Here is an 11,989-nt window from a genome sequence, read left to right as displayed (position 1 = left end):
CAGTGTAATCAACAATATTGTAGAACACTTACGTTACTAAATAGAAGGGGTCTCAGATCTATGTATGAGATTTTATTTAAACACCCAGTTGATAACAGTATCTTGAAAAAGTAGAAGAGAAAAGAACATGGCATAATAAAGTTTAATAACCAATAAGCTGGTAAAAACACAAGTTGCACTCTCAAACGCTAATTCACACTAGCATTGTGAATAGCTTTCCAGCACAGCAAATTTCAGTCCTGCCACGCTTGATACATGTGTAGTTGGGGTCCGCGTGGTCTCCGTTATCGGATTTCCTTCTCCTACCGTGGGGGTACTGCTGTCCCTGTCGCTCCCCCGGTTCATGCACAGCTGGGATAGAGTTGTAGAGCAGTAATTATTTCCCTGAACGGACCTGCGCTTGCACAGCCGTGGAAGCCGGCAGCCGATAGGATGATGCGGAGCTGACTGCTGCGACTACGGTTGTCTGAGACACATTTCGCAAAACAATCCTTCCTCAGTGTTAAACGCGTCTGATTGAGCACTACAGATCTCTGTAGTCACAGCAGTCAGCTCTGCATCATCCTATCAGCTGCCGGCTTCCACGGGTGCAGGTGTGCATGCGCAGATCCGTTCACGGAAATAATCACTGCTCCACAACTCTGTTCCGGCTACCCCCACGCTAGGAGATGCGATAAAGGAGACCACGCGGACCCGTCAACTACACGTCGATCAAGCGTGGGAGGACTGACATTTGCTGTGATAGAAAGCTATTCACAATGCTTGTGTGAATTAGCATTTGAGAGTGCAACTTGTGTTATTACCAGCTTATAGTTTATGGAGTACAATTTTGGGCACCAATCATAAGAAAAGACATTATGGAACTAGAGACAGTGCAGAGAAGAGCCACCAAATTAATAAAGGGGATGGACAATCTAACTTATGAGGAGAGGCTAGCTAAATTAGATTTATTTACATTAGAAAAGAGGCATCTAAGAGGGGATATGATAACTATATACAAATATATTCGGGGACAATACAAGGAGCTTTCAAATGTACTATTCATCCCACAGGCAGTACAAAGGACTCGGGGCCATCCCTTAAGGTTGGAGGAAAGGAGATTTCACCAGCAACAAAGGAAAGGGCTCTTTACAGTAAGGGTAGTTAAAATGTGGAATTCATTATCCATGGAGACTGTGATGGCAGATACAATAGATTTGTTAAAAAAAAAAAAAGGTTGGACATCTTTTTAGAAAGGAAAGGTATACAGGGATATACCAAATAAGTAACCATGGGAAGGATGTTGATCCAGGGAGTAATCTGATTGCCAATTCTTGGAGTCAGGAAGGAATTTATTTTTCCCCTTAATGGGGTTTTTTGTTTGCCTTCCTCTGGATCAATACGTATAGATATAGGATTAAGCATCTGTTGTCTAAATTTAGCATAGGTTGAACTTGATGGACGAATGTCTTTTTTCAACCTTATCTACTATGTAACTGTGTAACTATGTATGCCATGTTGTTTTCTCTTCAACTTTTTCAAGATACTGTTATCAACTGGGTGTTTTGAAGTATAATCTCATGCATAGATTTGAGACCCCATCTATTTAATAACGTAAGTGTTCTACAATATTGTTGATTAGACACTGGGTCATTATTACACACATTATACCACTGTGTTTTCTTCCTTTTCCATATGTTTGGAACCATTATTCAAGTCAACGCGCTGGAGATTTCCTTTTCTTCTGCAACTTATTTCTGGAGGGACGTGGAACTCTCTCCTTGGACTCGAGCAGAGGGGTCTTGAGTAATTCCCCTATATGGGCTTATATTATTATTATCTCACCAGTTGATGTGTAGATTACACATATTTTAGATACATTTATTTTGTACACAACACTTAATTGGTTTAGTGGTTACCGCTGCTTTCTTTCTTCACCATCTTATAGCATAGCAATGCTTATTCAATATGTGCCTTGGTGTCCTATCAGTGTTTTTCTCCAGTGTAAAAAGCAGAAATAAGTTACATACCAAACATTTGTATGAGCCACAATTCACGCTAATCCAACATGAGAATGGAGAATCAAACTGTACATATGAACAGACGAATGTAACGTTTTTGGCATGTAAACAGATTATAGAAATATCTGTAATGAAAGGAAAATACCAAAATGGACTCCATAATCGTTTTATTTAATGATATTATAAATATTTAAGTATTTATAATAGATTTTCTAAGCTTTTTTTCCCCACTAGTAATCTACATTGGGACTGCTCAAACAATACAAAAAAACAGGTTTCTCTTGTTGATGTCACTTTAAAACATTTTATTATTATAGAATATGGAATGATTAATAAAATCAGCTCTTGACTTTGCATTAAAAACAGTATAGTGTACCAGGTTGATGAACCGGATGAGAAGGTCAACACTGCAGGTGGGAAACCTACAGTCCCCTAGTCTTCCATTTCTCTATTAGGTACATCGGATATGACACTGTTATTGCATATTGCTGAAATACTTGCTAATAAATATGACTTTTTTCATGCAAAGTCTAACAGACTGGTTATGTTTGCCTGGCCTTTTAATTATAGTCAAATTAGTATTCACTTTAATGCATTGAAAACCATTTGAAAGGCTCCATGTCCTAGGTTTAAAAAAAAAAAAAAGTACTAGGAACTATAAATAATACGTTTTTACATGCAGAAAAGAGTATGTGCCTTAAAAACAAAATAATACATACGGTTCTCAAATTAAAACCGTAAACCAAAATAATTTCAGAAGTGCAGAGGAATGGAAAAAGTAGGTCAGATATAGTTGCCAATGTGTATGCTGTATTTGGTTTCACTTGACACCTAATGTCAAATAAATGACAGTGATTATAATACTCTGTCAACACGAGAAGGGACTGAGTTAATACGAAATGTTCTCAGTTATGTTTCTTCCTAACTAAGAAGCTACCACAGATCACACACGTCAAATTTCCAGTAACAATTATACGGAGTAAAATTATAACCCATCCAAGGCTGAAGTAGCCTGCAACAGCCCGAGGTGGGTTAAACCCCTAACCTTTCCACCAATGGATAATGGAGGCCTCTCCACAAATGGAGTTAATACCTCTGTGTTAATGTTCCACTAATCTTCTATTTGCCCGACAATATACATAAAAGTCAACTTTACTTTGATTCTATGAATAATTTATGTTACAGTTTTAATTATACAAAAAATAACACTAACGAAGAAAATTATACATAGGCTTAGTACTAGAGATATTTATTTCCACAAGGTTGAAAAGGCCACCTAGTTTTGAACCAAGTTAGCGGTAAATAATACTGTTGTCCATTTCATATATAACCATTCAAACGGAAAAATATTTCCCCAATTGCTTTCAGTTACATAACACCTTGGCCCACACAAAGTATATGACTACAATTATATTCCTGTTTTAAAGGCAGGTTTCAAGTATGCTGGAATTGTATTTAGAAATGCATGCATAATGTAAACAGACTAATATTGTTTAGCAGTCATTAGTTTAAGTCCGATGAAATTAACCGGAAATGTCTTTTATATATATTTATGTATATATATGTATATACTTCCAATAAAAGAAGCCTTTAGATAGAAATATATTTTCTTTTACTACTTGTAGCAAAGTAATAGTATGAATGTTGCCATGAGACGAAACAAATAGGTACTGGACACAAATACGATCAATACTTGAACTTGAAACTGTGTTAAAAACTACATTGAACTTGCTAATTGTTTAATAAATACCTAGCTGAATTGTTCACACTTGTTTACAGGTACAACTAGGAGCTAAACCCACCCTTCAGATAATGTGTCATTCTTGGTACTGTAACTGAATGCTGAGATGAAATCAGGGATAGGACGTTTAATATATACGGTTGAATGAGACAGCCAATATTTGGAAAGTTGCCATGATATAAACTGATTTAACAGCAAAGATGAAGATGTAAGTGCTAGATCCGTAGATGGCTTCAGCAAGCCTTATAGAGACATGCCAGTTTCCAAGGCTTCCACTGCTACTGTAATACTGGCAAAGGCAGAATAACATAGTACATTTACAATACACATAGAGTTCACTGCATAATTATGTAGGTACTGTATGAAATGAAACTAGACTTTTTGACAGCAGCTTATATACAAGTTGGAGCACAGAGATGCAAGAATGTCGCAGCAGATTTGGGAAGAAGCCCGTCTTGCGTAGAGAATATGCAATGCTACAATTTTATATTCTATTCTGACAAAATGTGTACAAAGGACACTGGGAAGACTCCTTTTTTCTCTGGATGTCCTTCAATGTGGCCAATCTACAAAACAAAATAAAAAAAAAGAGAAACCGATTAAAAACACACATTAATTCAGGGACCCCAAGCTGCAAATAAATAGTACTGTTTAAAAAAAAAAAAAAAAAATAATAATTTAAATCTCACCAATAATTGTAATACAGGTATGTGCAAATATATGTACGCCTTCTAATATTTTTTTTTAATATTCTTGACTTTTTATAAAAATGAAAGCATTTCTTGCAAATATAGGAACATTAAGGTCTAACTAAATAAGATAAAAGAGTAATGGGCTACAAACAGATCGAATGCAGAGAGTGTAATGGGCTATAAACAGTTATAATTCGAGAGGGTAATGGGCTATAGTCCTGTAAGAAGTTAAAGGTTCATTAAATTGTGCTTATCTAAGGGTCTATGGTTAAAATCCATATATAAGTCTTTCTACAATAATTAAAAAAAAAAAAAAAAAAAGCAAAACAAAGTTTATTCAGGAGTGTAGGTTTCTACTTTTAATCCACAATCTGACACATACTACGAAATTGCAGTGGGGTTGTTGAGAAAGCAGCCTGCAGTGTTCTTTCCCAGCCTTACACTGAGCAACTAAAATAAACAATTAGGAACCAATAAATAGGCTCCTTCATAGTTAAGTTACTATATCCAGTGCTTTATGACATCAATGAAGGATAAAAAGCCATTTAAGAAGACAAATGTGGAATATTGTTCATATTCAGATCACTGAGGCACCTCTACAGCCTTTTGTTGATTAAAGTGATGAACACATTGACCATATAGCACAACAGTTTTTGGACAGTTTGATTGTAAGCTCTAACAGGCCAGTGACTTATTTTCCTAAATGTCTACTTTTATGTCTGAAGCACTTATTTCTATTATGTCAGGTGTACTACTGCTGTAATACGATTACTATTACTGATTTAGCACTATATACAGATATATATATAGATTCATGTTTATAATGTAAACAAAGGCATAGATTAAACTGCTGCAAAGCAAACACACCCTATTCACAACACTATTCTGCCACAAAATTAATATGTATATTTATGCAAATCCAACTATGCTGTTAACAGGTCCATTTCTAAAACTGTGTAGCACTGGTTGGGGATCCTAGTGCAGCAGCGAATAGACCAATCCCATACCAATTCAACAATAACATGTAAAAGAGCGGTCAATTATATCACATACATCACATGTATTCCCAAAATATCCTAACCTACTGATGTAAATGAATACATATATATATATACATCTTTACCTTGTTAAACAAAGCTGTCAAATTTCTTGGGAGACTTGAGCAGGACAGGTTTAAGCTAAACAGCATTATAATGGAGAGAATGAATTATGTGGGGGCCTTAAAATGTAATACTCACGAATATTTGTGCATTTGTGGTGGACACATAGATGGCGATTAAGTCTACCCTCTCAACTTGTTTACTTATGCAAGGATAGACCAGGTCATTATCTTTATTGATAACGCAGTCATTATGACTGAGCCACCTGTGCTGAAGCAGGGATATCCTGATCTGTTGGTGGACCTTGAGGACTGGAGTTCGCCACCCCTGATCTACCAGGTTGAAACGGCACTGATGACTACATGATACATACCCACCACTCTTGGTCCTCTTCACCGGTTACAATTATCACTTCTCCCTCAACAAATGTAAGTTCATCATCATTGTCAGCTTGGCAATCATAAATTGTTTTTACTCGCTTAATTTTGCCTTTCCCCTAAAAAAAACGAAAAAAAAAAAAACATAAAACAGACGAGATTACTATAAGGCAAATGCCCTACCAATGGCATCCACATACATTGCAGGAATGGGGGATAAACAATCCCCATGAAAACTTCCACTTAACACTAGAATAGGATTTATTAAGACAATAAATGGAGACGGTGCTGAAAAAAGGCAATTTATTTCAGCCAATCCAATATGCTAAATTAGTTTGTATTCCAGTCAAGTCAATTGTGTATGGAACACACTTAACTTGTCTTGTTAGGCCTCAACATTTTATAAATGGGGCAAAAACCATATAGCATCAGTGACCATTATGGGGCAAAATGAGTGTGCCGCAGAGAAGAGCACACATTGGTTAAACCAGCCACAAAGTATTTTTGGGGAAGAGACAGCACTAGGCTTTTCAACAAGTTCTCGCCTCCCTTACAACCCCCAGTACATTCCATTCCCATTCACCTTTCTCCCTCACATGTAGACCTAAGCTGCTAGGCTTCAAGACTCAAGGAGTCGGAGGCATAGCTTCAACGGGGCTAATAGAAAGAAAAGCCACAGATGTGTTCTGCGGGATCGATCACAGACATGTCTGACAGAGTGAACCAAGCAGTTGCCAATTTACCAATTTGGATGAAAATAAAATAAAAAAATTCCTCTCCCCACAAGTCAAATGATTTCAGTCAAACGGTTTAATTGCTTACATTTACAATCCATTTTAATGATGTAATCAATTTCCCGGGATTTCAAAAATGTACGTCATGAAAAACTACTGTTATATAAATATAATTCTATTGTGGATGAAAAGTATAGAAAAAAAACTTGGGGAGCGCTCAATGGGTGGTGTGTAAGCAATGTGCAAAATAGGGAATGAATAAGATACTCTTTAAAGCGCATCAATCATGGATAAAATGGACTTTTAAACCATGTGCTGTGGACATTTCTTCTCGTGTAGCTGCAGGTAACTTCAGTTTTCTGCAGCTACAGGAGAAGAAATTTCCACAGAATGCACTTTAAAGAGTATCTTATTCATTCACTATTTTGCACACCACCTATTGAGCGCTCCCCAAGTTTTTTCTATACTATGTTAATGACAGAATTTAGAGGTAAATTCTCTGTATTGGGTTTTTAAGCGGCCATATTTAAATCACTTTCACAATCAGTTCACAAGCGCCGGGTTATTTTTTCTATTTCACAAGGATGAAAAGTACCAGGCAACGGAAAATAAATGTATGCTTTCCCGCCATCACTTTTTTTTTTACTGCAATAATAGATATGAGGAAATTACAGCGGGCAGCACGATGCATCAAAGAAGAAAATAATACATTCTTGCCATGTGTGGGCGGAGATGCCTGACAAACATGATATTACTTACAATACCCCTTCAAATGTAACAGTGTTATTTAGTAATTCATTATTTTTGTTCCCAAGCAGGGTGACTGACCTATTAGTAGTAACAAGATATGTCACATGAGCCATAACTCAAAACGTCATTAGCTTGACAGGATGCTTCATTCTATTCTGTATTGCACTTTCAACAAAGAGAAGTGATTGGATAAAAAAAAAAAAAGATACCAAACTATTGAATCTAACAACACTAAGCTGTACAAAAGTACATTTTTAGATATTTTATATATTCTAAACATAAACTAAGAAAATAAACACTCACTTAAACTGGAAGAAAGATTAAAATGTAAGCCGGGCTTTGGTTAACAAAATAATATAGCAAGAAATATATCAGTCACATAGTTACATAGCTACATAGTAGATGAGGTTGAAAAAAGACTTCCGTCCATCAAGTTCCACCTATGCTAAATTTAGACAACAGATATTTTATCATATATCTATACTTATTGATCCAGAGGAAGGCAAACAAAAAACCCCAGTCACATCATCCAATGATATCTCATAAGGGGAAAAATAAATTCCTTCCCGACGCCAAGAATTGGCAATCAGATTAATCCCTGGATCAACATCCTTCCCATGTATACTTATTTGGTATATCCCTGTATACCTTTCCTATATAAAAAGACGGCCAAACTTTTTTTTGAACAAATCTATTGTATCTACCATCACAGTCTCCATGGGTAATGAATTCCACATTTTAACTGCCCTTACTGTAAAGAACCCTTTCCTTTGTTGCTGGTGCAATCTCCTTTCCTCCAACCTTAAGGGATGGCCCGAGTCCTTTGTACTGCCCTTGGGATGAATAGTTCTTTTGAAAGCTCCATGTATTGTCCCCGAATATATTTGCATATAGTTATCATATCCCCACTTAGACGCCTCTTTCTAATGTAAATAAATCTAATTTAGCTAGTCTCTCCTCATAAGTTAGATTGTCCATCCCCTTTATTAATTTGGTGGTTCTTCTCTGCACTCTCTCTAGTTCCATGTCTTTTTTTAGGATTGGTGCCCAAAATTGTACTCCATATTCAAGGTGTGGTCTTACTAATGCTTTGTAAAGGGGCATAATTATGTTTACTTCCCTTCCATCCATTGCTTGTTTGATGCAAGATAACATCTTGTTTGCCTACAACCATTATTATTAAATATGTTTAGAAGTATGAAATGATTCTCCTTTTGTCGCTAGAATAATTTCCAGGAGTGTGAAACTGCACTAGAACAATTTAATTTACAAAAGCAAATTACACACTTTACATAAAGCCCAATCAAGGTTATACAATTTACATTTTAAGGTACAGACACGACCAGTGTCCTATGCTTTAATAATATATTGCAATATACTTCAATATATTAATCATTTCATAAACTGTTTTAAGGTTGTGCTTTTGTGATGCAGAACAATACTTCATAACTAATCAATGTTTCCAATACATCAGGTGAGATATGAATTCTGAAAAAATATGAATAATTTTGACCTACAACGCATGCTTGTTTGATGCTTTAGAGATGACTGGCAAATTATTTGTGTGTTACAGGACGAGGCTTTGGCTTAACACTGATACCAAACAGCACTTACTGTATTGATTTTTCTGGGAAGTGGCACAGGAGTGTCTGGCAGAGGTGGTGGACCATCAATGGAAGCTTCTGTAACTTGCTTCTGGACAGTGGTTTGGTCAGTATGCTGTGCATTCTGGGACACATCCACAGACTGAGCATTCTGATTTACCTCGGGGGGCTGAGGCTTAGGTGGTGTTTCTCCTACAGACACCTTATGCAACATGTCTGCCAGAATGGGCTTAGGTGGAAGATCTTTCAGCTGTGGTTTTGGAGGTAAATCTCCAAGATGTGGTTTAGGTGGCAAATCTCCTAACTGGGGTTTTGGAGGCAATTCTCCTGGCTTTGGTGGTAAATCTCCAACTTGCGGCTTCTGCACCAATTCAGAAGGCTGTGGTTTGGGAGGAAAATCGCCAACTTGTGGTTTCTGAAGTATATCTGCAGGCTGTGGAGGTTGCTGGTTATATTTGTCCATCGAGAGATGATGAGTGGTGTCTATTTTTCTAAGTGCCACTTTTAAGAAATACAGACAGTAAAAAGATTGCATGATTTTTATGATTGTTAACATTTTCACATATTTTAGACATGCAGAACATAAAATCATTTACAAAATAATGAATACCAAAGTCAAAGCTAATGAATGTAAGGCTGTGATTAAAAGTATTAAAATATATGTAAAAAAAACCCAAAAAAACGAGACACTTAATTTGTAATCCACAAGTAGGTTTATAAAATGAAGTGTCTTGTCAATTACGTTAGCTCTTGTAGATCATTAATGTAAAATTAGCTTTTTCATATTAAGCAGGCCATCCAAGCAGCACTTGTAGTAAATATCTAATACTACAGAACTAATTTATTTATAAAAAAAACAAAAAAAAAACACATGTAGGATATTGCTTGGATTGCCTCTTTAAATCATGCCTTTGTTGTGAAATGGCTTCAAATGCAATATATACACGTTACCTTTCCTTGTTACAATGTACGGTGAACCTACTGTATATACCCACAGAACCCCCCCCCCCCCTCCTGCTGCTCCTGTGTTTTAGGAAAGCATTGTAAATATGTGGCAGAAGACATTAATTGATAGTGATACGTTAAGATAAAAAAAACAAAAAACTGACCCAGGTTTCCCATGGTAAAATGTTTTAGTGTAATATCTTTATATGTGGAAATAAAAAAAACATGCAGTCAAACAATGTGCAGCATTCTCTGGAGCTGGTAACCACCGTGTCGAACAGAAATACTAATTGTGTTATTTTGTGTGATCAGCAATGCTGGTGGCATTTTTAATACAACAGAGAAATGCCATGAAGCATAATACAAGTTCTATAGCAGAGAGGCTTACCTTTTTGAGGTAGTTTTGGCAGAACTCTGGGGCCTAATGTAGACTTTGTGGTTCCCGTGCTAAAATATTGACAAAGACTAAATCAGTGTCCTTCGTTAATCGTCCGAGTTTTACCTTCTATTGAAATCATCACTTAAAAGTGCTTATACATTTAACAAATAAAATATGGAAACAAAATTGTTGAGATATCAGTACTTACTCCTGAGGTAACATTCATCAAACTGGTAAGTACGACTCACATAATCAGCCTCAAGCAAAACGCAATAGCGCAGTGGTGCTCAACTCCAGTCTTTGACTAACCCACCAATTGAGCCACCTGTGCTGAAGCAGGGATATCCTGAAAACCTGACCTGTTGGGGGGGTCTTGAGAACTGGAGTTGAGAACGCCTGGGTTATGGGACAATCAAGAAAGAGCTGTGGAATACTGGTAATATATATATAGATATATATATATACTCAGAATCAAACTGCTGTGCATTTATGTTCCTTTCCTAGGGGAGACACAGTTTTCTTTTCTATTAAACCTGCCAACATACACATTGCATTTAACCACTTCTAATTCATGAACTAACCTTGATGACTGTGAAAATCTCTCAAACTTTGTCAGGGTCCTGTCCGCAAAATCATTACCTGATAATAAAAAAGCACATGTAAATGAAATGGCGCTTAAGGAACCCGGTCAAATGTCTAAATATCAGACAGGAAAATAGAAAGCAAGTGACAGACAGAAGTGATGCAGTAAATTCTAGCTCTTTGGTTTCTCATTAAAACCCACCCCCCCCATAATTTTCATCCTAATAAAAAAAAAAAAAAAGAAGATGCAATATTGTTATATTTTAGGAGATGATATCCTACTCTGATGAGTCTTTATATTTGCATATAATTAATTAAAATGGTATAATTCACTTTACTTTAATAAACATGTATTACCATTTCTATATACTTTCATAAAGTGTATGTATAAAAATACATAGTTTTACATATTGGAATAGGCAAAACAAATTAATTGATTAGCCTGGTAAAACAAATTCAACAGCAATATAAACCAGTTTCATAAGCTAAAAGCTCTGATAATAATAATAATAATAATAATAATAATAATAATAATATATAGTATACTATAATACTATATTTAAATTATAACCTATGAAGGATTTGAGTCATTAGAAAAGGTTGTTTATTCTTATTACTTAATTATCAAAATGTCTGTTGTATTTAGAACTATAGTCATATATTTAGTCAATATATACCTGGATGTAAACTTTATTTACTACTTTGACACAGATTTTTACAAAGCGTGTGCAAATCTATACCCGTAAGACAAACATTGCCATTACATAAGGAAGTATACTTTGTGTAACCTGTGCACACTGTCTTACAACAATGACGAGGTCAATTGATTTTACGCTTCTGCGTTATAATCAAAGTAATTCAGTTATGGGACAGTTACTTGTGCCCATTGTATGTGATTAAGGATTAGCACTTCCCATTTATTGTGGCAGCGTACAGACAGCTGTACTAATGAATTTGTTTGCACTATAATCACTGGTATATATTGAGGATACACAATGTTAGGGCTGAAATTCTTAAAGCCTGAAAACAACATGGAGCAAATTATGAAGTCAAATGAAATCAAGGGAACTAGAAGAGAGAGAGAA

At 35.9% G+C, this 11,989-nt stretch overlaps 1 protein-coding gene across 3 annotated transcripts in view; it reads right to left on the bottom strand.

The window, feature by feature from the left end:
- Positions 1 to 2,290: 2,290 nt before the first annotated feature.
- Positions 2,291 to 11,989, bottom strand: part of ASAP1 (ArfGAP with SH3 domain, ankyrin repeat and PH domain 1) — a 365,433-nt gene continuing 355,734 nt past the window's right edge. For all 3 annotated transcript variants that reach the window (XM_075582010.1, XM_075582015.1, XM_075582011.1), the window contains 5 exons: positions 10,904 to 10,961; positions 10,332 to 10,390; positions 9,009 to 9,499; positions 5,907 to 6,029; positions 2,291 to 4,307 (listed from right to left, as the gene is read on the bottom strand). In XM_075582010.1, the coding sequence (XP_075438125.1) occupies positions 4,233 to 4,307; positions 5,907 to 6,029; positions 9,009 to 9,499; positions 10,332 to 10,390; positions 10,904 to 10,961 (806 nt within the window). In that variant the 3' untranslated portion in view covers positions 2,291 to 4,232. The remainder of the gene's footprint in view (positions 4,308 to 5,906; positions 6,030 to 9,008; positions 9,500 to 10,331; positions 10,391 to 10,903; positions 10,962 to 11,989) is intronic.

The sequence above is a fragment of the Ascaphus truei genome, chromosome 2 (genome assembly GCF_040206685.1).
Source record: "Ascaphus truei isolate aAscTru1 chromosome 2, aAscTru1.hap1, whole genome shotgun sequence".
Lineage (NCBI taxonomy): Eukaryota > Metazoa > Chordata > Amphibia > Anura > Ascaphidae > Ascaphus > Ascaphus truei.
The sequence above is the reverse complement of the archived record's forward strand: the minus strand, read 5'-3'. Positions and strand labels throughout refer to the sequence as shown.